Source organism: Dromiciops gliroides, chromosome 4 (assembly GCF_019393635.1).
Source record: "Dromiciops gliroides isolate mDroGli1 chromosome 4, mDroGli1.pri, whole genome shotgun sequence".
NCBI classification, from domain to species: Eukaryota; Metazoa; Chordata; class Mammalia; order Microbiotheria; family Microbiotheriidae; genus Dromiciops; species Dromiciops gliroides.
The window spans coordinates 357,140,544-357,168,052 of record NC_057864.1 but is presented as its reverse complement, the minus strand read 5'-3'; the positions used below and the strand labels follow the sequence as shown (position 1 = coordinate 357,168,052).

At 34.6% G+C, this 27,509-nt stretch overlaps 1 protein-coding gene across 1 annotated transcript in view; it reads left to right on the top strand.

Annotated features, from left to right (window-relative positions):
* The window catches only part of TRDN (triadin), a 170,719-nt gene extending 144,769 nt beyond the window's left edge, over positions 1-25,950 (top strand). The window contains exons 6-8 of the mRNA XM_044000627.1: positions 12,969-13,013; positions 19,073-19,132; positions 23,519-25,950. Coding sequence (XP_043856562.1) covers positions 12,969-13,013; positions 19,073-19,132; positions 23,519-23,766 — 353 coding nt within the window. The 3' untranslated portion in view covers positions 23,767-25,950. The remainder of the gene's footprint in view (positions 1-12,968; positions 13,014-19,072; positions 19,133-23,518) is intronic.
* The last annotated feature ends 1,559 nt before the right edge of the window (positions 25,951-27,509 follow it).

Below are 27,509 nucleotides of genomic sequence, written 5' to 3'. Positions count from 1 at the left end.
ATCCTTTTATGGTAAGTTTATGGCATTCTAAAATTAAGTTGTTTTTGAATAGCAGAGAAGTAATTGTTCTATCTATATGTCTAAAATTTAAAAATCCAAATAATAATTATAATGATCATAATATTTCACATTTCTAAAGTTTTTGCTTTATATATATTGTCTCATTTAATCCCCATAGTATCTAATGAGATTAAATTTGATTCTGCCAGAATTTATTAAGCATACACATTGTGAAGCTTTGGTAATACAAGGACAAAAATGAAGCAGTCTGTGACTTCAAAGAGCTTACATTCCACTAGATGGAAACAAAATACACACAGATAGACACATAGAAGCCATATATAAAGTAAACATTTTTTTATCGGGAGCACTAACAATATGTGTTTGTAGGAGAAAAGGCTTGGAGGAGGTAGCTTCAGTTAAGCCTTGAAAAGAATTAAGAATTCCAAGGAGGAAGAGTAAGATAAATCCAGGCATGAGGGGCGCATATGTAAAAAAAAAATAGTCAGGAGATAGGTCAAATTGGCTAGAAAATGCAGGTTATGGTAGAGAATAATGTGAAATTAATTTAGAAAGATGTGTTGATTTTGTATGGTGTTCATAGCTGTAATCCTGGCTAGTGGGGGAGGCTGGAGATTGTGGATTGCTTGAGCTAGGAAGTCTTAATTTCAGTGGACTAAAGCTAAATGGGTATCTGCACCAAATCTGATAATAAATATAGTGAGCCTCCAGGAACAGTGTCACCAGAAGGCCTAGAGAGGGGTGAAAAGACTCAGGATGGAAACAGGGTAAACCAACATCCCACTGCCAATCAGTGGTGGGAGTTGGCCCATGAATGGAACCCTGGACAAGATAGTGGAAAGAGAGGGTGTAGGAGAGAGGGAACTAGAGGAGAATGAGGTAGAGAAAGAGAGGAAGTATGAGAAAAAGAGAAAAACAGGAAGAAAAGAAAGGAGGGAGGGAGGGAAGCAAGGAAGGCAAAAAAGAAAATAGTGTGCTTTATCCTATAGGCAATGGGAATTCATAGAAGCCCCTTGAGTATGTGAGTGATATGGAAGATATATCCCTCTCAGTCAAGAGGAATTATAATAACTTCAAAATATGTGGCAGTTTAATGATTTTGAGCTGCTTATAGCAGTTTTATATTTGTTGAGGGCATGCCATTTGGATGCATATTTGGTTGCTTTTTATGAAGCCATTGGATAATAAACACAGGGCTAAAAGGAACTTTTAAAAATCATCATTAATTGATAACAGTCTTAAGAAATGATGGGATTTCTCAACTCTAAAAGTGCCATTTAAGAGCCCTTGTTCCTGGATTCCAAATTCCGGGCTTTGTTTTTTTCACTGTACTACACTGCTAAAATGTAACACAGATCATTGAAACACATGTTTTCAACTTCCATTTCCCATGCCAGAAAATACTTTTGAGTATGTTTAGGGGAAAATGCAAAGGGATAATATGACCCAATTTGGACTTGCCATGTCCCATAATATTTCCTTTATGTGTACATGCAGCATGGAAGGCCGAGGGTGACAATGTGAACATCGAATGTTCCTTCAATAGAATTTCATCCAGGAACAGGACCAGAAAACCACCCAGAGATATATACTTGTCTTTGCCTTCCTAACAGCTCCCCTCGACGATGGTGACTCTCTTGGCTGTGATTATTTGAGCAAACCTAAGTTGTGATAGACTAATAAAAACAGGAGAAGCTTCCAACCATTCTTCTTACTGTTGTATTCACAACTTTCCCTGTCTCATTAGTGACTCCCTGATTTGTATGCCCTCGTAAAATGAAGAATATTTAATAGCCACTATATTTGTGTGATGTGAGTAAAAATTAAAAGAAGTTCCAAGTGTTAAGCCTTTGGGTGTAGTTCAACATATCATATGGAATAATTAATATTGTCTATAATAGAACTGTGTACTACAAAATTAGTTGTAATAACTACCAAATATAAGTAATACAAAACTAGTTTTTGATTAACCTTGAGCTATGTTAATATTTGAATCATTGTGATAGTGCTCCACTTTTGCTAAATCATCTTTCTCTGAAGAGCTCAAGACACTTTATTGATATGGCCTCTTTAAGCTTAACAGTGCCCCATATGTTCCAGATTGTTCAGCCAATCCTCATTTAAAACAGGACACTAACCCTTACTCATCTGGAACCTATTTTTATTTCTACTTAGGGGATTAATGTCTGCTTACCAAATTCTCTCCCCCCCTTCCTCTCTCCCTCCCTCCCATCCTCCCTCACTTTCTCTCTCTCTCTCTATCTCCCTTCTCCCATCTCCTCCTCGCCCCCTTCTCCTCTCTCTTTGTTCTTGCTTCTTTGTTCAGGGAAGTTTGACATAGTTTGGAAGTCCTATTTCCCTATGCAAACTAAATTTACATATCCTTGTTTGTGTGTTTCCATGTGGATATATGATCAAGGAGAAACACAGGGGTTTGGGGATTCTTTTTTTATCTTTCTTTAGGTTTTACTGCTCAGTTAATGGTGTTGCTCCTGGGTTGTATGTAGCTATGCAGATGGCACCATTTGTTTTTTTGGACCTGGCTCTATTTGGAGCACGCTGTCAAAGGCTTCGAGCAGGGTACTGTAGAGTGGGTTTATTAAACTGTCAAAAGAGCTAGTGAGCATTGAATAATTAAAGCAGTGAATTTGGCTGCAAGTCCCCGATTTCTTAGAGCCTATCCTAGAGTTAAGGAGGTTGAGTAGTCTGGATACGTTTCCTGAATAGCCCAGATATATTTTGGGATACTGAATGTTTCTCAATAATGAGGGAATGCAGTTTAATGGTTACAGAACAGGGCAGTGGATTAGATAGATAGATTTTAAACCTTACTCTGCACATCGGCTTCTAGTATGATCAAGGTTAAGAGACTGTACATAATTTGTAAGGTTGCTCATTTATCAACAGGAGTGTACTAGAATCTTCCTATTTTTGTAGAAATAAATGTGTGTTTACACACATACATATGTATACAGAAATGTGCATTTATATACACACACATATTATGTTTATACGTCATGGTGCATTAGTTTCTCTGTGTGAGGCTATATTTAAAAGTACTTTAACTCCCCCACAAAATATACATTGTAGAATGTTATAATAGTAGCTAGTGTTATGTAAAAGGGGATGATGAATTGGTTGTTCATCAAGGGTCTATGAAGTAAATCTGACTTTTAAAGGTATAAACACATTATATTGGGTGTTTTTGCAGGATGAATTTCGGATTTTAGAGAAATCAGATATTTTATTCAGACCGTTTTTTAGGAGAAAGTTTTGATTTGGGGGAAATCAGATACTTCTCTCCTTATTGTCTTAATTTTGATTCATTTTCCATGATGCATTTTGTAAGATCTGATAGTTTTAGAAGTGTAATGGACCTTAGAAATTAAATAGTTCATCAATGTCCTGTTTTTTTTTTTTCAAAGATGTAGAAAAATGAATCACAGAAATGAAGTGATTTGTCTAAGATCTCAATGAAAGTAGCAGAACTGGGAAAACTGTAACTAAGATGGGACAATCAAAGAATTGCCCAAAGACTGGAAATTTGTCCTGGGACATGAAATGTGAAGGGCCACTGGCGAGCTATCCACTCTTCTAAAAAAGAAGGCAAAGCAGGACCTAGTAGTAAAGAGTGGAGTGGAATTATAGACAGGTTGAACCAAAAATAGTATGGTGAGATCAGGCAAGGAAGCTTAATTGTGATAGGGAGAAGAGTGGGACATACCCTTTAGAAAGGTCAGGTCTGGAGGGGTCTAAGTTCCAGGCTGCTCTAATTCCATGAGCACGGAGTTAAGCCAAGGCCTGGCTCAGCAATCAAATCTCCTTAGTGCAGACAACAGATTGCCCTTAAAACAAACAAACAAAACCTCAATATTTTCAAGCTTTTATTGAACCCTAAAGTCCTTCAGAACCTTACTGAGAATTATGGTTCCATGTATTGTCTGCAATTTGTTTAGTGTTCCAGCTCTATTCTTCAAAACTAGGACTTCTCCCGATATGTATCTGATTTAACATTTAAAAAATGTGAATCATTTGACTTGTGCTGCTTTCTTCTTAAGCTAATGGTTGACTCTGCAAGTTATAAATAACCAAGCACTATAGTAAGCATGAAAACAAAAGCACAGAAAAATTAAATACTTTCAGTAATAATACTTTTGTGTAATAATAAATACTTTTGTGTAATAATAGGGGAAATAGAGCTCACAGTGAAACTTGGGTTTTTTAATTTGCATATTATCACTCTAACTTTTTGAATAGTCAATGTATTTTGCTTCTTTTTTGAGAAAAAAGAAATGTGTTTACATCATTCCTTATACTGGAGTACCTTTCCGCTTTATGACCAAGTTATTTATCTTATCAGTATAGTGATATGATAAAATAAAGAATAAATATTATTTTAATATTTCAGCAAGAAATGACTGATTACAAAGGAGTATACCTATATGTGGGGAATACATACAAACCTTCCAGTTTTGTGTACAAAAAAAATGAAAATAGGAAATATGTTGTGTCTTGGAGGGTTTTTAGAATAAGCATTTACTGCTTATTCCTTCTTAAATCAATAAGACATGAGAGGTCTAAGCTTCATATATGTCTGAGCTAATGCACTGCAATACTTTTCCCAGCTTTATACTTTTGGCCAATCAATCAAAAGTCAGATTGACTTTCAGTGACCTATTATAGGATGCCCTAATACCTTTCATCATATTCACTAGGAAATATTTTATTTTCCTTGTCACCAAAGATTTTTTCTCATCTTGACATTAACTCAGTAAAACTCCTTTGGCAGATTATATTAGGTGATTTTCTGAAAATAGGTCCCTAATTGCCCAAATTTGTTTAAAAAATGCATTATTTATTGCTTTTTTCCACCAAAAAATTTCTGAAGGAATTTATTGTAAAATTTATTCCTGTGCACTGATGGATCCATAATCTCTTTGCTATGAGCTCTCCATCCACAAATATATATAGTACCTATCCATTCCTATTAATATTACTCAATGTTGGTCCATGTTTCCAAAATAGTCTATAGAGGATCTATTCAGTACCTTATAGTCTTTCCTCTGGCTGTTGTAATATTTTGTGATTACTTGTATGACTCATGAAATATGTAAAAATGGATCATTCAAATATTTAAGCTTGGAGTTAGGAAGAACTGAGTTCAAATTGGGCCACAGATATTTGTGTGAACCAGGGCAAATCATTTAACCATGTTTTCCTTAGTTTCCTCTTCTATAAAATGAGCTAAAAAAGGAAATGGCAAACCACTCCAGTATCTTTGCTAATAAAACCCCAAATGGGATCATGAAGAGCCAGACACAAGTGAAAAAATAACAATGTTGATTAAATAAATTAAGTAACCCTTTCTGTTAAATATTTTGCAAAAATTTAAAGTTGTTAATGTACAGAATTTGCTCATGAAAGTGATATTTTTGTAGTTTCCAATTTTTAATAAAAACTTTATTTTCAAAATTTTTGTTTTCATATGCTTTACACAGAGACAAAGAAATCAAAGTTTAGAAATGAAAGGCTGTTTTCATTTTAAAGTGAGGATACTATTATTCTGTTTATGAACAAATGACAAACTCCATAATTTATTTAGCTAGATGTAAACCAAGTAGGAAACTAGGAAATTTTATGAACCTTAATAAGTAGAAAGGATTAAAAAGACTTGTGTCAATCAAATTGTCCACAAAAGGTGACATTCTCAAAATCCTTTGACTTTTTTTTTTTTTTTTTGGTGAGGCAATTGGGGTTAAGTGACTTGCCCATGGTCACACAGCTAGTAAGTGTCAAGTGTCTGAGGCAAAACTTGAACTCAGGTCCTCCTGACTCAAGGGCCAGTGTTCTATCCACTGTTCCACCTAAGCTGCCCTTAATCCTTTGACTTTTTGAGTGTCGTTATTTCCTAAAATTTTACCATGAAATTAGAGTAACTGATTTCTTCCTCATTCCAAGACTTACTATTTCCTTTCCAATTGTGCTAGGAAAAAAATCCCCAAACAGACCATTTTGGTAACTTCATAGTCTGGACTATGCACACTAATTCAGTTTTGAGAATCCTTTCAGATGTAGCATATATCTAAAGTGTATTACTGGCCTCAAAATGCTTCAAGCACATAATGAATAATTTGGTTGCTAACCCATAGAAATATCTGGCTGTAGTCTAAAACTCTGGCCAACACCCTCAAGGGTGACATGGAGATGTGGTCACTCATACATTCTTGAGCTCCTTTCCTTTGATAGTCCTACTTTCTCCCACTATACTTTATCATAGTATGTTTTTTTCCTTTTCTTTTTTCCTCTGCTTAAAAACTACTTATTTTGTGGCTATAAAAAATAGAAAATCAAAATTAAAGCAGGTAAGAGCATTCTACCTAGAACTGTGTTATCACCTATTTTATAGTAATTGTTTACATATGAAAGAAAACTAGAATCCTACTTGTTTATACATGGTATAAAGTGAAGATTATTCAGTAAATTAATTGTATTGGACTAAGATGCTCCTATGCTCCAAATAAATAACTGGCAATACATGCAAAATATTCCATAATCATAGTTCCCCTTACCTCTGCAATGAAGACACAGATAAATATTGGTGCCAATCTTGTCAAGGTAATTATTCAATTTTCAATTTTCTTTACATTATGTTCCTTGTGTATATTTTTTCCTGGTTCTATCTTCTCATGCTTCTCTTAATTCTTTATGGTCATTATTTCTTAAGTCATCAATTACAGTGATGTACCACAATTTATCTAAACATTCCCTAATTAATGACCATCCACTTTATTTCTACTACTTTGCTACGAACAAAATACTTCTTTGAATATTTTGGTCTATAGAGGTGCTTTCTTTGCCTTTCTTGGGAATTATGCTTGACTGTAGGATTTGGGGGCCAAAGGATCTAGACATTTTAATTAATTGTTAAAATATAATTTCAAATTGCTTTCCCTAATTGTTATCCAATTCACAGCTTCAGCAACAATGTAATAGTGTGCTAGTCATGATGAAATCTCTCCAGCATTGACTCTTTCCATATTGGGTCATCTTTGCCAATTTGTTAAGTATGAAGTGAAATCCCTACATTGTTTTAGTTTTATTTTGCATTTCTCTGATTATTAATGATTTGGAGCAGTCTTTATTCAGTGGGGAATGGTTTTTGGTCCATGTATTCAGTTAATATCTTATGTATCTTGGATATTAGACACTTGGTGGAGGTATTTGATGCAGCAGTTTTTTCTCCAACAATACCTACTACTCCTAGCTTCTGGTCTGTTGCAAATGATCATTTTTTAAATCCTTCTCAAAATTTTATTAATGGCACACTTAGGAAATCCCTCAGTAGCCTCAAAATTGTGTCCCTTACATCATGGACTTCCTTTGTATATACTTGCTCTAGATCCACCTGTTCTTCCTGTCTTTGTTTTCTTTTGTCTTTCTCATACTGTACACTTGTCACAATGATGTTATTGTCCAAATGTGTTGACTCTACTTTCACTGATGCACAACATGGTTTGTTGCTGAAATCTTTCCAGGTCCTCTATAATTATCACGTTTTTATTTCCCTCCTTCTAGTTCCATTCTTAGATTGAATGATTTAGTGTGATTTTGTTTAAGTTTCTTATCAAACTTTTGGTAAACTCAGTTTACAAACAATCTACAAAAAACTTCCCAAAGTTATATTATTTATAGACTGTCTCAAAACATAGTAATGATTAGTGTCCTTGGCCCCTTTTCTAACACTTAAATTTTGTCATGTCAGGAGCAGAAGGAGGCTTCTTAAGACTCAAAGGACTCAGGGCTGTGTTTTTCTTTTTATCATTGATTGCAGTTACAAAAAAAAAAAATTATAATCTATTGGCTAACCTAATGGTGATGAACTTCCCCTCCATAACTAGTTATTCTAGTCCAAAATCTTTCACCAAGATCCCCCCTGAAGCCTTTTCCAGGTAGTAGAACCTGCCTGCACTTGTATTCTGCAGTTTGGGCATAAGTTTCCAAAGTCACTTACACCACAAGGAAATATCACAATAGTATTTTAAAGAGTCAGCATATATGATACAAGAATAATTAGGGAGGAAAAAATGACTTTGGAATTCAAATTGTTTGGATGAGATCAGACATAAGTAAATTTGCCAGATATTTACTTAGTAATAAATGTAGTTTTATTACAAAAAAGAAACCTAAATTTTCTAAATAATATGATTCACCTCCTATGAATATATATTTTACTTTGGAGTGAAAACCTCTTAATTATAGAGTCTGAATTGAGCCACTGATGTGACATGATACAGGAAAGGCAGGGGCAGCTAGGGGGCACAGTGGATAAAGCACTGGCCCTGGATTTAGGAGGACCTGAGTTCAAATCCGGTCTCAGACACTTGACACTACCTGTGTAACCCTGGGCAAGTCACTTAACCCTCATTTCCCTGCAAAAAAAAATAAATAAAGATACAGAAAAGACACTGTAGGATGTGGAAAGAACACCAGACAGAGTAGGGAGAGCTTAGTTCCAATTCACAGTTTGTCCAATGTTTGGCAAATCAGTTAACCTTCCTGGGCCTCTGTTATGCCATTGATAAGATGGGAGACTTGGTCTAGATGATTTCTAAGACCTCAATTCTATAGTTTTTATCACATTCAAAACTGTGAATCTGCTTGGTAGACATGGTAGGACAACAGTTTCCTAAAGCATTTCCTCTTATCCAAACAGTTTTATTCCCCCACATAACTTCCTTGGACCTTCCCTAGTGACTTCCCAAATGAAGTTTCTTTCCCTTTTAAAATATGAGTGGTCCCACTTCTCTGGCACAACTTTCTAACCTGAAGCCAGTAAAAATCCCAAGGTGGGTTCTGGGCCTCTTAGACCAAGGAAGTCATTATACCCTGATCACTGATCCTGATGATTAACCAGACACATTTCCATATGTAGATGAGGGGACTGGTATCCAGAGAAAATAAGTGCCTCTATATCCTTATTGCATATTCTTGCTGTGTTAGAGCAAAGTAAACCTTCTCTGTTAAATGTTCAGTTACTCAGACATGCCTCATTTCATCTCAACATGGAACCAGAACTAAGGAGAGTGCTGGCTTTGGAACCATGCCTACAGTATTAGAGAAGGATAGTGAAAAGTGTCAGAAAAGATTCCAATCTAATGGGCCTGTGATAGTCTCTCAGCGTTCACTCTTCAGGTGTATAGAGCATGTATATTAGAGCCCAGGATTTGTCATCCCAAATTAGATTAGATATCTGAAAGTATCTAGGATTATGGTCAGTGGTGGATCAGAAATGGCTCCTCACCATTAGGGTTTTCAAAGTGTCCTGTGGACTCATACTTTCATATCTTTATAAATGGTACTTTAGTTTGAGTGAAATGTGCAATTATTTCATCAGTGCAAAAAACCCATTTGAAAATTCTATTTTCAAAGGAAGTTCCAAAAAAAGAAGGGAACAAGGGTAGAGAGGAAAATGTTATAAGGTAAAACCTTACCTAAAAGTAAAATTAAGTAAGATCCCGTCTCTGAAGTGGAGCTATTGAATTTACTTAGATTACTTTCCTTTCATCCTTGAATATCTTCCATGCCCCCAACTTTGAGCAGAATATACAAGTTTTTCCCGCCTAGCTTTTATAATTTCCAGCTTTGGTGAACTTTGTTAGCAGTTGCCCCAATCCTGTAACTACTTAGTGAGAGCAGTTGATGAGATAGAATTTTGTTTAATTAAAATCAGTTGATCTTAAATTGAAGAATGGTACTACCTCAGAAAAAACTCAGTGTTCAGAAGGGCTTTTAAAATCCGTCTTGATGCATTTTATTCAATTACTAAGAAGAGAGAGGGGGGCAAAGTATCCTGGTCTTACTCAGGGACCAATATTCCTATTACTCCAGCTCTAGCTTGGGCAGTAGTGTTGTGCCTGATTAAGAACTGTAGGGTCAAGCTTACTGCTTGCACTTAATTCTATTTCAGCAAAGGACACCCAACCCAACTGGCAAGCATTCAGGGCCAAGAGCACTGTGAAAGAACCCACGGCAGCTGGCAGAGGGCTACAGGGAGAACCATATGGGGACAGTTAGAAGGAGCTCTTGGAGCCGAGTTGAGCTGAAAGTCCTGGTTGGGGAAAGGTCAGCCTTTGGACAAGCAGAGCTATGCCAAGTTGCTTGCCAAATATTAAAACCATTCCAAATGGTGGACTCCTTTTCTTTTTAATTATCAGCATGGCTAAGGGACTTTTGTGTCTTATAAATAAGAATGACAAACAAATTAAGCTCTAGCAGGTGCAAAAAGCTTATTTTGTCCTGAGCTAAAAATGTACCAGCTAAGATGTAACTTGTCAAACTGTGTCAGTAGAAAGAAGGGTTGATGTTGATATTTTTGTTTTTGTTGTTTTCCCCTCTTGCTTTTATATTTTTAGATATTGAATCCAAGCTGAGAGGGACAAAAAGAGAGTGGTTACTACTGAAAATTAGTTTTATGTCAGAATGATTCTAGTCCTGAAATTGGATTGGATTCTTATGATGATTTTCATGAGAGAAATACACCAAGCTTGGAGTTTGCTTAATCTCTCTAGTGCTTGAAGTTTCCTCCCAAGATGCTGTAGTGGCTGGTTTCCATTTTGAAGAGCTCCCTGGGGTACTTAGGTACAGCTGCTTCTCTAAGCAGTATTATGCTGCCACTTCTGAGGATAATGAAATTTCAGTGTACAGTAACTGGGTCTGCAAATCAAAACTTACACTGGGAGTAACCAGGCCTTCCCTAGGGCAGTGAGGATAAGGCATTAATATGCTAATCTAAGGTTGAATTCAGCCCAGTTGCTCTTTTGATTTTGTATTAATTCTCTCATTTATGTCCATGTGCCCATCAATCTGAAAAACCTTGAATAGAATGGACAACCATCTGTCTGAGGTGGGTTAGGGCCAGTCCTTCCTGGAGGCAGAAAGATAGACAAGGCATTCTCTTGAGAATCTTTCTAATCAAGGTACAGAAAGAATGTCTTATCACAGCCAAACTTGTTACTCTTGGAGGAGCTTTAACAAGGTTGTCTTTTACTGTTATTATTATGTTTTTGTTTTAACTGAGTCATATTATAAAATCTAAGCTAAACGAGTTCTGTGTTGGTGTTTCATTGGTGAAAAATATGCATTAATAAGGCCTAATCAAAAGGACCATAAGCAAATCTAGTGGGTGGACCAATCCTAATGATCCTGCAAAGTATGCTGGTTCCCCTAATCTATAATATATTTACAGCAATGGAAAAGATGTTAGAAATGGAGATAAAAGGCACTCACTTCATTTCTTAGGGCCCTGTTGTCTGATCATCAAAACGGAATGCCAATATTGGAGATATATCTATTTCAAAAGATTGTTTTGAGAATCAAATGTAATAAAGATCTTATTTCCCTTATTTTGTGACATGCTGTTATTTTATTGGAAGTTTAATAAAGTTAGTTTTATCTGATATCAAAAAGAGTCTTTTGACTATTGAGTCAAAAGGGCACCTAGCAGCTGGCAGAGAGCTGCAGGGAGAACCATATGGGGACAGTTAGAGAGGAGCTCTTATAGCTGAGTTGAGCTGAAAGTCCTGATTGGGGAAAGGCCAGCCTTTGGGCAAATGGGGGTATGCCAACTTGCTTGCCAAGTATTTCGATGATAAAACCTTTTGGCTTTAGAGTTAAAAGACTAGATATGTGACAAGATATGTGACTGAGCAAATCATTTAAACACTCTACTTTTTTAAAATCTATAAAATAGGCATGACAGTTTTTTTCTGTTTTACAAATCGGTAGCTTAAGGTTTATAAATCTTAAAATGGTCATGTTTGAATTATTCATATTATTAAAAATAACCTAAAAGATAAAGAGCAACATAAAAGCAGATTTAAATATATTTATCTACCCCTCTTTTGTCCCTAGTCATTATGATACTGATCCCTGTCTCTGTGTATATGTGTATATGTCTAAGTGTGATAAAAACAAACATCCAGGTCTAGCTACTTGGACTGTTACATGGAAATATAAGAAAAGCTTTTCTCATCTTTCAGAGCTTCACATTCCATTGCCAGAAATGGTTAGAGGCTTGAAAGAGCTGAAGGGTATTCTCTTACCTTTTTGGACTCTTCTCTATTAATGTTGGTTTTAATAACAGCCTACTCTGGGTTCTTGGTTAAAAGTGGAAGTGATAAAAGAAATCTATAAATATCAGAAAAGTCTCTGATGCCAGCATCAGCATAAAAGAGACTTTATGATGGCATTAGCATCATATGACTTACATATATTTTATCTGACAAGCAAGTAATGAAATTACACATTTGTTCAAATATCTTTTTACACTTCTGTTTTCTTCTGAGTGTTTAAAAAAGTATGATTGATTGAAGTGATAAAAAGAAATATGTATAATATGATTTGACATATATATGTATATATATATATATATGTATATATATACATACCTAATAGTAGCCTTTTCTAGGGTGAATTGCAGAGGGAGGGAGAAAAAAACAAAAAGTGTACATCAAAGACCAAAAGAAAACTTAGAAGGAACACAGAAAAGGAAGGTAACTTTGAAAAATGATGCATAGGATTTATTGCAAAGTTTTTTTAAAAATGTGAAATGGAAATTCATGGTTTTATATTGAATCCTCTTTTTATGTTGTACTGTGTACATGGAAATGTGCTTTTTTGTCTTTATTTATTTAAGTTCAAAATGAATATTTTATTTTAAAAAAGAAAAAAAAGTGCTGTTGATGCTTTTTTCACATCTTATACTACACTTGCCCCCTACCCTCTAAGTAGATAGATGTTCTCTCTTGGAACTAGTATAAACCCACAAAGGTTTGTGTTTGTTAATAATTTTTAAATATGCAATAAAAAACCTCTAGGAACTGAAAATCTGTGTTACATAAAATGTATTATTTCACTTTTAATAAAATATATTATTTATTTCTTTACAGTAACTCACAAGGAAAAACCTGAAAAAGAAAAACCAGAAAAGAAAGGTAGAAAATTATTATTATTGTTATATAATTTTATTTTACTTTTGATAGACTTCTTTATTCAAATCTTTTCTTCTCTGTTTTCTGGTGCAAATGTTCAGGCCATTTGGGTTAGAGTTTTACTGATTCATGGTTTTCAGGAGTCTCAAACTATAGAACTCTGATGGTTTAGGGAGGTGATCTGTGATTCTTTGTTTGGGGGGGGGGTTGAGGCAATGAGGGTTAAGTGACTTGTCCAGGGTCACACAGCTAGTATGTGTCAAGTGTCTGGGGTTAAATTTGAACTCAGTTGCTCCTGAATCCAGGGCTGGTGTTTTATCTACTGTGTCACCTAGCTGCCCCATGATCTGTGATTCTTAAAGGCTATTTCAGCAAAGGGCAAGTTTTGGGATATTCTACCATTCTGAAAAGTCATCAGTCATGGGCCTACACCTGTTAAGCACTTGGCACAATGTCTTGCACTTAGTAGGTACTATATAAATTCTTATTACCTTCCCTTCTTCCCACAACAAATGTGTCTGTATTGTCCAAAGACTAACCTGCCTACCCATGGAGAACACAGTGGAAAGAATACTGGAATTCAAATCAAATTTCTGACTCTTTTATCATCTCTTTCATCTTGGGAAACACATAAACCTGCCTGGGCTTTAGTTTTTCCATTCCTAAAATTAGGGAATTGGACTAGATGATATCTGACAGCCCTTCTAGCTCTAGCTCTATAATTCTTAGGTATTATGATTTTTTTCTTTCCTTCCTTCCTTCCTTCCTTCCTTCCTTCCTTCCTTCCTTCCTTCCTTCCTTCCTTCCTTCCTTCCTTCCTTCCTTCCTTCCTTCCTTCCTTCCTTCCTTCCTTCCTTCCTTCCTTCCTTCCTTCCTTCTTCTCTCCCTCCCTTCCCCCCCATCCTTGGTTCATTCCTTCCCTTTCCCTACTTCCCTTCTTCCTTCCTTCCTTTTCTTGATTGCTTGATTGTGATTGCTCACCACAACTCATGGAGAATGTCTACTAAGGTATCGAGGGGTTGAAATCTGTGACAATGTAGAAACAACCCACACTGAATGAAATCCTGTATCACCAAAAATATTAAAATAACCTTCTAGGGCTGCAAAGTCCTCTGATAGTTAAAGATTCTTTTGAAGATATTTGTGTCTTAATTCGTTTATTTACTTCAAATTTGTGCATTTCATTCTGAAATGTTTACTTTTTTCTTCATATTTTTTCTAGTTATGATCTAAATGGATTTCATATGTTCATCTTTAAATCTATTGAGAAAGGAGTGCCCACTTGCTTTTTCTTTTTTCTTTTTTTTTTTGATGAGGCAATTGGGGTTAAGTGACTTGCCTAGGGTCACACAGCTAGTAAGTGTTAAGTGTCTGAGGCCAGATCCGAACTCAGGTCCTCCTGACTCCAGGGCTGGTGCTCTATCCACTGTGCCATCTAGCTGCCCCCACTTGCTTTTTCTTAAGGAATGTATCCTCCACTAAAGTTTCCCTCTTTATGCCTCACCATGGAGATGACACTGGGTTCTCAAAGGTTATACCAATGAAATATTATCTCTGGCAGAGCCTGCCAGTCTGGAAAGACTTCAAGTACTAGCTTCAGTGTAAGATAATATTCATGTAATCTGAGGAACAGCCTTTATAAACTTAGAGGAAAGAGAAACATACCAGGTTGGAAACAGTATGATAATTTTTTTTGGCTATAACAATTCTCAATCATCTATGATCACTGAAGAGTTATAACCTAACAGTGGATAGAATATCTGCTGTTTTTAGATCATGGGTTTTTGAAGTTTTGAAAAGTATTAACAACTTTTGCTTAAATTTCAGGCTATGTATATTCAGGTTTAATCACATGAGTATATAATCATATTATCTAGATTATTGGCTTTTTCTAGCCTCTAAGATGTTTATATTCATGTTTTTTTCAAACAAAGAAGATTCACTGCTCTTTAAAATGTAAATTTTCCAGAAAATTCACCAAATGAAAAAAAAATAGTTGTACTATAGAAATTGGATGGACACACATTTCTATTTACCAGATATCCCATACCAATTATAGTACATATATTTATTGCTTTTAAATCTTGTCCATGTTTCTTTCCTAGGGCAAGATAAGTTACTAAGGCATTCATGATAATAGTGCATGAATGGAGTCCTGTTCAATTCAAGTTAGCTCAGTCCTTTTGAAACTTAGGCCATTCATATCATATGATTTAATAAGTGGAAAGTCAGGAAGGGGCAGTGGAAATGGCTGTCTGGTAGGTTGATGAGGGAGAATATAAGGGCAGTTGGAAAGGAGGGGTATACTAATTCTGTTCTTCATGGCTCTGAAACTAACTACATTAATCTCTAAACCCTCAACAAGACTGGGATTTGAAATCAGTGGTATTTTGACATCTGTGTACTTGGAATGCTGGCTTGAAATATATCTGTGGAAAGAAAGTTCCATTAAAGACTGAAATTTATTTTTTAAAAAAGAATTTTCCTTAAATACCTGGGGTGACTATTATAAGCATGTTTTCTATTTAAATTGTATTAGCAACTATTATGTTCATTGCTATTCCTGTTCTTGAAAAATATAGAATTGGACTCCTATTGTCTTTCCAATAATTTCCTAAATATTAGTAGGCAAAACATTAAATGTAATAATGTGACTGGCTTGCTCTCCCAAACACATTAGACACATACACACTCTCTCTTCCTCTTCCTTTCCCTCTCCCCCTCCCTCTCCCTTTCCCTCTCTCTCACCTTCTTTCTCATCCTCTCTTCTCCCTCTCTTCCTCTCCCCACTCTCTCCACTAATTTACTGTCTATCTCTTGTATTCATCCCATGATTTTTAAATTTCCCTTCCCTTTTCTCCATATATACTACATGAAGTAGGAAGAAGATTTTTAAAGTATGGAAGTTAGAAAATGGGATCCTAAAAGCTGACTACAGTATAAAGGCTTTGAACTGCAAACAAAATGAGTATACTGCATGGTAACTCCTACCACGACTTTGATTTAGTCACATGGATCCCAAGAGTTGGTAGGGTAGCAGTATATAAAAGCAAGCTCTTTTTAGAATCCTGCTGTCTCAAATTCATCATGTTCTTACTGCTTTTTCAGAGGTAGAAATTTATGAGCTAGTTATTTTGATTAGAATTTTAGCAAGATCTACTGGAAGAAATATTTTATATTTGAAATGGAATAAAAATCACTGGACATCACAATTTATAATACACAACACACAAATTACATTAGCAAGTTGTTTATTTTCCCAACCTCTGGAGATTTACTCTGTTTCAGAGTTTATATAACTACCTTGGCAAAATATGACCATCACACATCATTTATTTGCGATGTTTTCCTAAAGGAACAGTCATTTTACTTCAAAGGTAGAATTCATACTATATTATTATGCTCCCACCAGTTAAACACAATTTTGACAGTAGTAGCATCAATGATGATAATAATAATAATAATAACAACTACAATAACAATAACAATAATAATAGCTAGCATTTGATTCTCACATTGACCCAGGGATGTAGATTGGTATAATTATCTCTATTTTACAGTTGATGAAACTGAGTCAAGGTGAGTTTAGTTTATATACTTTCCCAGGCTTACACAACTAGGAAGTTTCTAAGGCAGGATTCAAACTCAAGTCTTCCTGGCTTAATCAATGCTACCCACTGCCTCACCCAACTGCCAAGCAGATTTACCTTCCTAATTATTTTTTTCACTTGAGTTAAAAATCAGTTTATTATCCTTGGAAACACTTCTTGATCAAACCAGTGGGACTTGGGGAGAGAAAGCATGGTTTTGAGAGAGAATTTATTAAAGGAGCTAAGGAAGCAGTATATAAAAAATGACTGTAGGTATGTGGAAAATTAGGACTTTACTGAATTCTTCAATTCTGTACTGACTTCTACAATTGTAAAAGAATGATCCATTTCATGTTTGTAAAGATTTTCTCAAACAGAGCAAACAACACTCAATAAATAATCAAGTAATTAAACATTTAAAAATTCACAAAATTAATTGATGGGTACTTTTCATGAAAGTGCCATCCTTCAGTAATCATAGTTATAATTGCAATAAGAAATTCATTTCCTATTGGGTCTAATGGCTGATGATTGGATATGAATAAATGATTTGAGTATCACCACCCCCTAGGCACTCAATAAATACTAAGTATTATTATTGCCTTTGTACTAGAAAGGACTCCAACATGAATATGCTGGAGCCAGATCATACCAGCTCATAAAAGCTGATTATTAAATTTTCCAAGTGAAATTTTACACCTCAGAAATCAGGAAATGCTACAATTCTGGGCTTGATTCATTTATTCATCTATTTATTTGTTTACCTCTTCATATATTTATTTTTTATTTGTTCTTCTACTCATTCATCTATTTGTTTGTTCCCTTTTTTTGTTTATTTGTTTGTTTATTTAGTGAGGCAAGTTGTCTCAACTTAAGAAAGTGTTGGAGACAATGTTAATATGCATATTAAACTTAAAAGTATGTCATGCATACATTTCCCCACCAAAGAGGCAGTTTTTAAACATTTACCAGTGTATTCCTGGTTCCAGAGAGAATATATAGTAAAATCTTCTTAAATAGATAAGAAAAGAAATGCCCAAATAAGTAAAATGATAAAACTGATGTCGTCTTACTTAATGGAAGAATTGGGTTTAGAAACCATGTCTGGATTATGCTATTCTAGTACATTCCCATACTTTTCAACATACTATGAATGTGATCCATTCAAATGATATTGTATAGTATTTGATCCCTGATACCCAGAATTTAGACACTAAAGCCAATGACTAGAGGAGCCTGTAAGATAATACTGAAGGTTGATGTATGAATGATTGGATTTTTTGATAATAGAGGAACTCTAATATAGTTTATGTGACTGAAATAAAAATGTTCATGAACAAAAATTACTCAAGCTACAATCCCTATCAGTTTAACTCTCCCACCCAGAACCCTTGTTGCTCAATCCAAGATAACCTGTTGTCCCCCTCTTGATGTTTAAATGTCTTCTATTGTTTTGAATTTGATTCAGTAACTGTAGAAGACCATCAATTAATTTTTAGAAGGTTTGTACCAATATTGATGAAATTACAGATCCTAAAATTAATGTGTTAGATTAAAACTGAGGCATAGTTTATCAGCTCACATAAAGCAACAGCTATTGCATAATGCATATTATAAACTACAGTCCTCTTGACTCTAGCTGCCTCTTTGCTGTCTTTTCTTTGAGAGAAGATTCATATTCAAAGACTCCATTTACTTTGGAAAAGTATAGTCTTCATCTATTGTGATCACTTCTCCTAAATTAATCTACAGAACTTGTCAGAAACATTTAGGAGTACCATGTTAAATTCTGTTTGTTCTCCTTTATTTGTGAAAAAGAGAGAGATTCCTGATGACTCTCCTTTACTAAGAATAATAGCTCATGTTTATATAATACATAAGCTTTCTAGCATGTTCGTCTTGTCAAGGATCACTTACTTAATTACCATTTGAGAGAGGAGTCAAACCCAGGTGTTCCCAACTTCGTGTCATGTGTTCCATCCACTAAACCAAGTAGCTTCTCATTAGGAATAATGAAATGACTGAGGTTATCCCATAGGCTATGTTCCCCAAAGTGGTTGAAATGCAAGGAAGGTCTATTGACAGAAACTTATAAAAGGTACATTAGGAATATTGTTTGGGAACAGATAAAGTCCAGTAGCAGGAGAAAGAAATAATACTTTTCTTTGTAGTCCTGGATTTTGGATTAGTTGAGCAGATCATTTCCTGATTCAGAGTATCATTTAACCTATTATCATTCATTCTTCTTAAGTTGCTTTTGTCTTTAAAAGTCACCAGTTTTCTTATCTACAAAATGGCAACAAAAATACCACCTAACACAGAGATAATTGTGTAAAGTGCTTTGCAAACCTCAAAACACTATACAAATGTTAGCTATTATTACTGTAAGAAAAGTAATTTTCTCATGTGACTTAAACTCCTGCTAATTTTTAATTCTTAAATTCAAACATGATTATTTCTTTTCCTTTCTAGCAAGTCACAAGGACAAACCTGAGAAAAAAGAAAAATCAGAAATGAGAACACTACCCAAAGGTAATTGCTACTGATTCTTTCATTATGTATGTATGTGTGCCTGTGTGTATATGCATATATGCATATGTGTGTGTATATATACATACATATATGTATATATGAACACACATATGCACATACATAGATGAATAGATATATTTTATTAACACATTGATTATTTAATAAATAGCATAATAATTATATGAATCCATTTATACTTCAGGATAGGTTTTGAAAATTGATACAGTTCAATGTGCAAAATAACATATAATTCCAGACTCTTACTTAATACTATTGCTTTCTCTCTGTTGTTTAACTTCAATTTATTTTATATTTAGCTTGTTTGTACATAATTGTATGCAACTGTTCTTCCTTTTTCCCCCTTTTAGACAGGGAGATGAGACCAGGGTCTTTGTTTTATCTTTTTTGGAACTGCCTGAGTTTATCCTAGTGCATGGAACAAAGTAGACTTTTAATAAATACTTAGGAACTGACTGATTCACATATGTCCAAAATAAAGTTTACAGTTGTGAACATTCAAAAAGCATAGTCAAGAGCCACCAAATGTGGCAAGATTATGAAAGATCATAACAAGATCTAGACATTAGAATTGTGCTCTTTAATGTATTTTGTTACTGTAATCCGTACTTCTAATAGATCTATAAAGCTCCATGGACATTGTAAAGTCCTTTAGTTGTTTGTATATTGATCATAAATAGTCAAAAATTAATATAATTTAAAATGGTAGACTGAAGAAACAAGGTTTATTTATTCCCCACTCCTCTATTTATCTACCTATCTATGGGATTAATCTGGATGTAAAGAGATAAATAGCTATCCATCAATAGATCAAGATATAAAGTTAGAGATAAAGAGAAAGTGAGGATTAGCTCACCAATTCAAGTTATATAAATGCATTTATTGATTATATATATGGAAATATATAGATGTATAATTTTTAGGTTTAAAAGAAGAAAAATTTTGAATTTAACTGAATAATTTGACTTTAACTTTTATTAAATTTTATTAAATTCAATTTGCTATTGAACTAGCTTAGTGTAGAAAATACCAGCCTCAGACATCACAAGATTGAGACAACATGAGGCTAAATATTTATATTAAATATGGAAAACATAGTTCAAATTCTATATGCTTATATGGGTTATTAAGAAAAAAACAAAACAACAGTATGGGAGAGACCATATCAGGGCTTCAAACCCTTACTTGTTCTGCAGCACACCTGGACTTTTTTACATTGATTATCCTGCTCTTTCAAAGTTAGCTGATGGGATGGGTCATTAAATAGTAATTACTTAAATCTCAATCTCTCTCTCTCTCTCTCTCTCTCTCTCTCTCTCTCTCTCTCTCTCTCTCTCTCTCTCTCTCTCTCTCTCTCTCTCTCTCTCTCTCTCAATCTCTCTCTCTCTCTCTCTCTCTCTCTCTCTTTTTAGTGAGGCAATTGGGGTTAAGTAACTTGTCCAGGGTCACACAGCTAGTAAGTGTTAAGTGTCTGAGGCCGGATTTGAACTCAGGTACTCCTGACTCCAGGGCCAATGCTCTATCCACTGCGCCACCTAGCTGCCCCATAATCTCTTAATAGAGAGAAAGAAATGAAATATTATATGGCTTGGTGGAAAAAAACAAAAACAAAACCCAGCATGGTTGTTAGACCTGGATTTTTAATGAAATCTTAGGGTCTCTGTGGTGTTTAAGAAACTTTGGACTTGATGTCCTATAGCGTCCCTTCTCTCTTCCCAACATTCCCTTAACTCCCCATCCCATACAATGACATTCCATACTCTCCTCATTAGGAATCTATGGTCTAGGATTCTGACCATTCTTTCCTTCATAGAGGAAACAACACACACACACACACCTCCAGAAGCCCCTCTTGGGGCACAGTGCAGGCAACCTTATGTCTAGATAGGCAAGATTAAAGTACCTTTTTTTTTTTTTTTGATGTAATTCACTGAGTCAAGGTTTGCCAAACAGACCTATAAGTACTTTGGTAGCACCTGCAAGTTGTTGACCTTCTTTGCCCCCCCCCATTTTTTTTGTTTGTAATTGAAGTAACTGAGTAAGGCGACAATGATTTTATATTTCTGCAAGATGTTTTTAACTGTCTTTATAAAATTCATGGAAGCTGATATTGCTACACCTGAGTCTTAAAAACAAAGTACTGGACACAATTTTAGTATCCTTTTTATATGTTAGTACTACTAATACTATACTTTTATTTCTTTGAACCAGACCTATGATTTCATTTATATAAAGAGCTTCCGGTGAAGAAATTCAGTCTAAGAAAAATGATCTGTACTTATTTCACTTCTTATAATCTTAGAAAATTAGCTTCCAGAGACACAGATGTCATAAAACTTTCCTAGGGTCAAATAACTAGCATCTATGAAAAGTAGGACTTGAACTCACATCTTTCTTACTGTAAGGATTACTTTTTTGGCAGGGCAATTGGGGTGGGGGAGGCATTGAGAATTAAGTGACTTGCCTAGGGTTACATAGCTAATAAGTGTCCAAGCCTGGATTTCAACTCAGGTCCTGTTGACTTCAGGACCTGTGCTCTATCCACTGTGCTACCTAGCTGCCCCTAAGACTTACTTTCAATCCATTACACCATGCATAATATGCTAAATTTGTTCACATATAAGCCACCCTCCCTATCACCATCTGGATTGTATACAACTTGAATGATATCTATAATCAGTGTTATTTTTCAGTGTATATTTATATTTTCTTTCCATAAAATTATATGCAGTTCAGTCCAAATTCAAATCAACATAATAATATTTTGCCTATGTATTATGTTTCTTCTGAACATCTCAGAGTACTTTTGCATACATTAACATAAGTATCATTTCAATACTCTTATAAAAAGGAGTAGTTTTATATGATCTCCCATATGTGAGGGGGCACAAAAGGAAGCATGTCACATCTTTTGATCTTAAATCTTATGTTTTATTTTTTGGATTCTGCTACCTCCACAAACCATATTGCTTTGGCAACAGAATATATTGTTCTGTCTTACCCCTAGTGGGTAATTCCAATATCACAATTGGAATTACATAACAATTCCTATGTTTTTAGCTTAGTAATATATTTTTTTCCTGGAATGAATTGAAAATGTTTCCATGGGATTGTCTATAGAAAAAGTCTTAATGTTATGTTGGTTAATTCTTTAGATGTTGAGTTATTTTTGTACAAAACTATCTAACTACCTTTCCAGTAGAAATCACAGTAGTTGTGTGATCTAGCTCCCATTTCTACTTTAAAGTCAAATTCTTAAAATTTAGGTTTGCCTTATATAGATAAAACTTTTTAATTTGCCTTGTTCATTTAAAATGCTAGTACTTTCCCATTTGCATCACTGATGGTCTTTTTTTAAAGCATTTTGAAGGACATTTCTTGAATAGCCCTTAATAGATGAATGATGAACTTATTTGAATATATTTAGGCTTTCTGAATAAAAATGTGCTTTTATTCTTTGTATGGATATATGTAATACATATATACCAAGATTACAGAGAAAAAAACAACTATCGATTGGCTTGTTGGATCTACTGGTTACTCTGAAATAAGCCATTTTTTTACAAATCAGTTGACAAAAAAGAATAAAGTTTTGAATTCAATAATAGAAAAAGTGAAGTCTTACTCCATGGTTCTTTCTCAGGGTATTGGGAATATTGATTGTGTCAAACCTGAGTAGTTTATAATAAGTATTATTTTTATTGTATATTTGTATATTTCCCTAAAATTAGAGGTGGAGATTACATATAGACCAATACAATAATATTTTATTTTTATTCTTTCTTAATTTTTTTACATTTAATTTTTTTCTCAATGTAAACAAACATTTTTAGCTTCTTTTTGAATCATGGGATCCATATTCTTTCTCTCTCTCCTTCCCCTCTCCCCTTCTTGAAAAGGAAAACAATTTGCTATAGATCAGGTCTTCTTCAACTTTTTCTATTCATGACCCCTTTTCACCCAAGAAATTTATATGGGACCCTAGGTACATATGTATATGAAATAGATATACAAATCAAACATTTACTGCCAATTTTTTTTCATATATCACAATTTGTTCAGCCATTCCCCAATTGATGGGCATCTCCTCAATTTCCAATTCTTGGCCACCACAATTATAGGTCCTTTTCCTTTTTTTTCCTGATCACTTTGTTATACAGACCTAGAAGTGGCATACATTTTTATTTTCTAAAGGGCTCGGGATACTTTTGTATACTTTAGTATAATGATCTTTTCAACACATTTCTAAAAATAAATGTTTTGGGATTTTTTTGGCTTTTTTTTAACCTCATATTATTGCCCCAAAGAGAAAGTGGATATGCTATTTGGTGGGGAGAGTTTTTAAATGACCATTTCTGCTGTTTCTAGATGAAAAGAAGAGTAAAAGCTCAAAAGCTGAAGAAAAGAGTAAGAAGGAAGTGAAAAGTGGAAAACCAGAGAAGGTGAAGCAAGCTGATGCTAAAGCAAAGAAAGTGGAGAAAACACCAGCTAAACCCAAAGGCAAAGAAGAAAAAGGAACTGCAGCTGTTTCAAAAAATGAACAGAAAGGTAAACATTTCAAGGAGGAAGCATCTGAAGATTCTAAGAGAGTAGTGGGAAAGAAACAGAGACAATGACAATTAAAACTAAGACAGACCTATAATCAAACTTCATGCAAGAAAAATAAAGACTAATAAAAGTAAATCCCTATGGGTCCTGATATCACTAACTGGAATGCAAAACCTAAGGATAAAAATTTTACATACAGCAAGATGTAAATATGTACTTGCAACTAAAGATTCAGTTTTTGATATGTTTCCTTCAACATAATTGAGCTGAAAGTTGTGGTTATTGGTTTTACAGAAGCAAATCTTGAGCTCTGGTGATTATTATTAGATGGGTGCTCATGTGGTTGATTTCTTTTTAACCTATTCATTCATGGAGTCTATTTATTTGGATCAGGTTTCAGAGAGGCAACCCCCCCCCCAACAACAAAAAATCAAATTAAAAGCAACCAATCCTATAAAACGTATTTCTTAGAATGATTTGTCAACTAAAATTTGGAAAACACAATATGCCTGGTTGTGACTACCATATATTCTGCTATCCCAAGTTTTAGATGTATAAATTCAGTTTAATGAAAAAAAGATCATAGGGGCAGCTAGGTGGCGCAGTGGATAGAGCACCGTCCCTGGAGTGAGGAGTAGCTGAGTTCAAATCCAACTTCAGTCACTTAACACTTACTAGGTGTGTGACCCTGGGCAAATCACTTAACCCCAATTGCCTCACTTTAAAAAAAAAAAAAGATCATAGCATCTGTACATGTACTATAGTTGTCTCAATTGTGCAACCTCTTTTAGTAGTACCATTTGGGAAATATATAACCTTAGGGAAATAATACAATTTTTGTTTTGTTTTGGTTTTTTGTGGGGCAGTGAGGGTTAAGTGACTTACCCAAGGTCACACAGCTAGTAAATGTCAAGTGTCTGAGGCTGGATTTGATCTCAGGTCTTCCTGAATCCAAGGCCAGTGCTTTATCCACCAAGCCACCTAGCTGCCCCCAAATCATCTAATCTTAAAGGCAGCAAGAACTAATAGAAGAAAACTTGAACTTTGGATCCCTATTCCAGTGACTCATTTGAAGACCTTAGACTCTTGAGCTGCCTCAGTATCCTCACTGTAAAACTTAGAATCATGATACGTGGACAGCAAAATGATGTAAGGTAGAGAGAGTGATCCTCAAAGTCAGAATATTCCATTCCTACCTCTGGTACAACCCAGCCTGTGACCCTGGAATAGTCACCTAATCTCTCAATTTACCAGACAGTAATTTAATACTATAAATTGCAGTTCAGGTGCTGGGTTCCATTGTCAGAAAGAGTTTGTTCACTGGGAATTCACTATACCAATGCAATGACTGATGGTAATCTATGAAGTATCATTCATATAAAGGCTTGAACTTCTTGGTAGAATGGTGCTATATAAATGCAAAGGAACAAGGTTGTTAGTATACCTGTAAAAGCAGAGTAGTGGTATTCTTCTGGTCCCAAATGATTCTGTCCTGATTCCAACCCTAACTTCCATTCCCTCTCTATTCACTTGCCACATAAACTCTCCATTTCTCACACGGACAGTAAAATTTTTGCTTTTAAAGCAGGGGTTCTCAAGCAGGAGTTCTTAATTCATGAACCTGGTTTTTTTTCAAATATTTTGATAACTATTTCAATATAATTAGTTTCCTTTGAAATCTTATGTGTTTCATTTATTCACCAGACTGCCAATCAGTTTCAAGATACAAATAAAGATTAAGAACCCCTGATCTAGAATATTCTATGCTTTCATAAGCAGCTTTCTAGTGTTTTGTTTTAAGGCATTTCAATAAAGTATTCTGGGGGCATAGGAGAAAAAAAAGATCACCTTTTTGCTTCTTTTGATTGTTTAATGAGTTTTATTTGAGGGCCGATTTTCCCTTAGTTTTAGATCGAATAAAACAGTAAAATATAAAGCTTGGAGTTAAATGTTGTTAAAGTAACATTGCTAGTGACTAGTACAATTTAGAGACTGAAACTCTGGAAATTAATGAGATTCCATCTCACTTTCTTGAAGATGCATCCTATGAAAACAGCTGTGCAGTACAAAGTGGGATGGTGATTAGATGCACCAAACTCCTGTCATTTATTTTAAAAACAAAACACTTTTTTCGTGAATCCATAAATAATAATTTTAAGATTTGAAATGACCGTACAAAAGCACAAGAACAAAAGCAGCCCACCCATTTCTCTATTAGTCCTCTGTAAACCTTAAGGCATTCGAATTTTATAAACCCCTTCTCTCATCATTGAACTCAGTTGCCTGTTTCTGTCCTTGGGGCTTCCAGAAGCTTTTATTTTTTTTTTAATTTTCAAACTAATATAAGCTGAAAAAGAATTAGAAATAACACTCCATCTTTCCATAATAACTATTTGGGTCCTGAAATGTTCATGGATCCATATATATATATATATATATATATAGTACATAGAAAATAGGTTCTGAATGAACTATTAGTACCCTTTGAATGACAATGGAAAATAGCCAGGTGCCCTTGAAGCTATCTCCTACTTAGCTGACATTTTCATAGACCAGAATTTTATCTGTTAGTTTTCTAAAAGTCTTTGTGTTTGGGGTAACCCTTCATAATGAAAAATAAAATAGGAAAAGAGTGGAAAAATATAAGAGAAGATAAGAATTTTTCCATACAAAAATGTTATTTGGGCAGTTTTGCTTCTTGGACTACAAATATAGTAAGTGAAATATGTATTTCAGAATGTATAACAAGTAGCTCTTACTCTGTCATAAAAATAGTTTTAGAATATGGATAAATGTTTGAAATTTAATTTTAAAATATCTGGGTTTCCTATATTTGGACACATTTGAATCTAAAAAGTAGTACATATCCAGAACTTTTGACAATTATATTTCACATACTCATATGTCTTTAATATAAGTGATAATATAGAGAGGGCCAATGATGCTCCACTAGGGGGTGTTATACCCACTGAAGCGGATTTTCTGTCTGCTGATATATCTCCACCTAGAATGACCTTTTCTTAGGTGCCACAAACCTGGGCATGCAGCCAAGGCAGTGACTGAGTACTATCACTGTTCCCTGAGAACCTAAAAGGGAGAAATGGGAAACACAAGTTTTTTTGGTTGGTTGGTTGTTTTCTTTTCTAAGACAGAATTAATTTGGGCAAGAAAAAAAAAATGAAGCCCCAAAAGTGTGATTGAATAAAACGTTATATATGTATGGATGGATAGACACATATATACATACACATATACACGCTTGTATATGTATGCATCTTGATAATTATATATGCACATATATATCACACATATACAAATATATATCCAAAAAGTGACTAGACACAAATTTATTTCTATCTCTATATAACATATATGCAGATATGATACTATATAGGAATATATTTATATATGAAGTTGTAGTATATCTTCAAGAAACTGAACCATAAATCCAATCAAGTCATCCCATGGGGGGGAAATGTTTCCTGATTATAATTCTGTTTATAAGATCTGAAATTTAGTATCATCACCTCTTCTTTAGCCTGGAATACTTCCATCCAGCTTCCAAGAAGGAGACATTTCATGGATCATATTCTTCTCTATTCTCCTTGAGCTGAGGGTAGAGCTCCACACCCCATGCCCTCTCCAGATGAGTTACTGATTTACTTCTGTCCACAGAGGGAGTGTCCTTCACAAAATAGAATTCTGGGTCAGGACTAAAAACAATAAATCAGCTACTTGAGGGAGGCAGACTGGAGCCTAAATAAATTAAGAGTTGTAAAGCTATCAAGTCAAAATAATCCTTACAAATGTG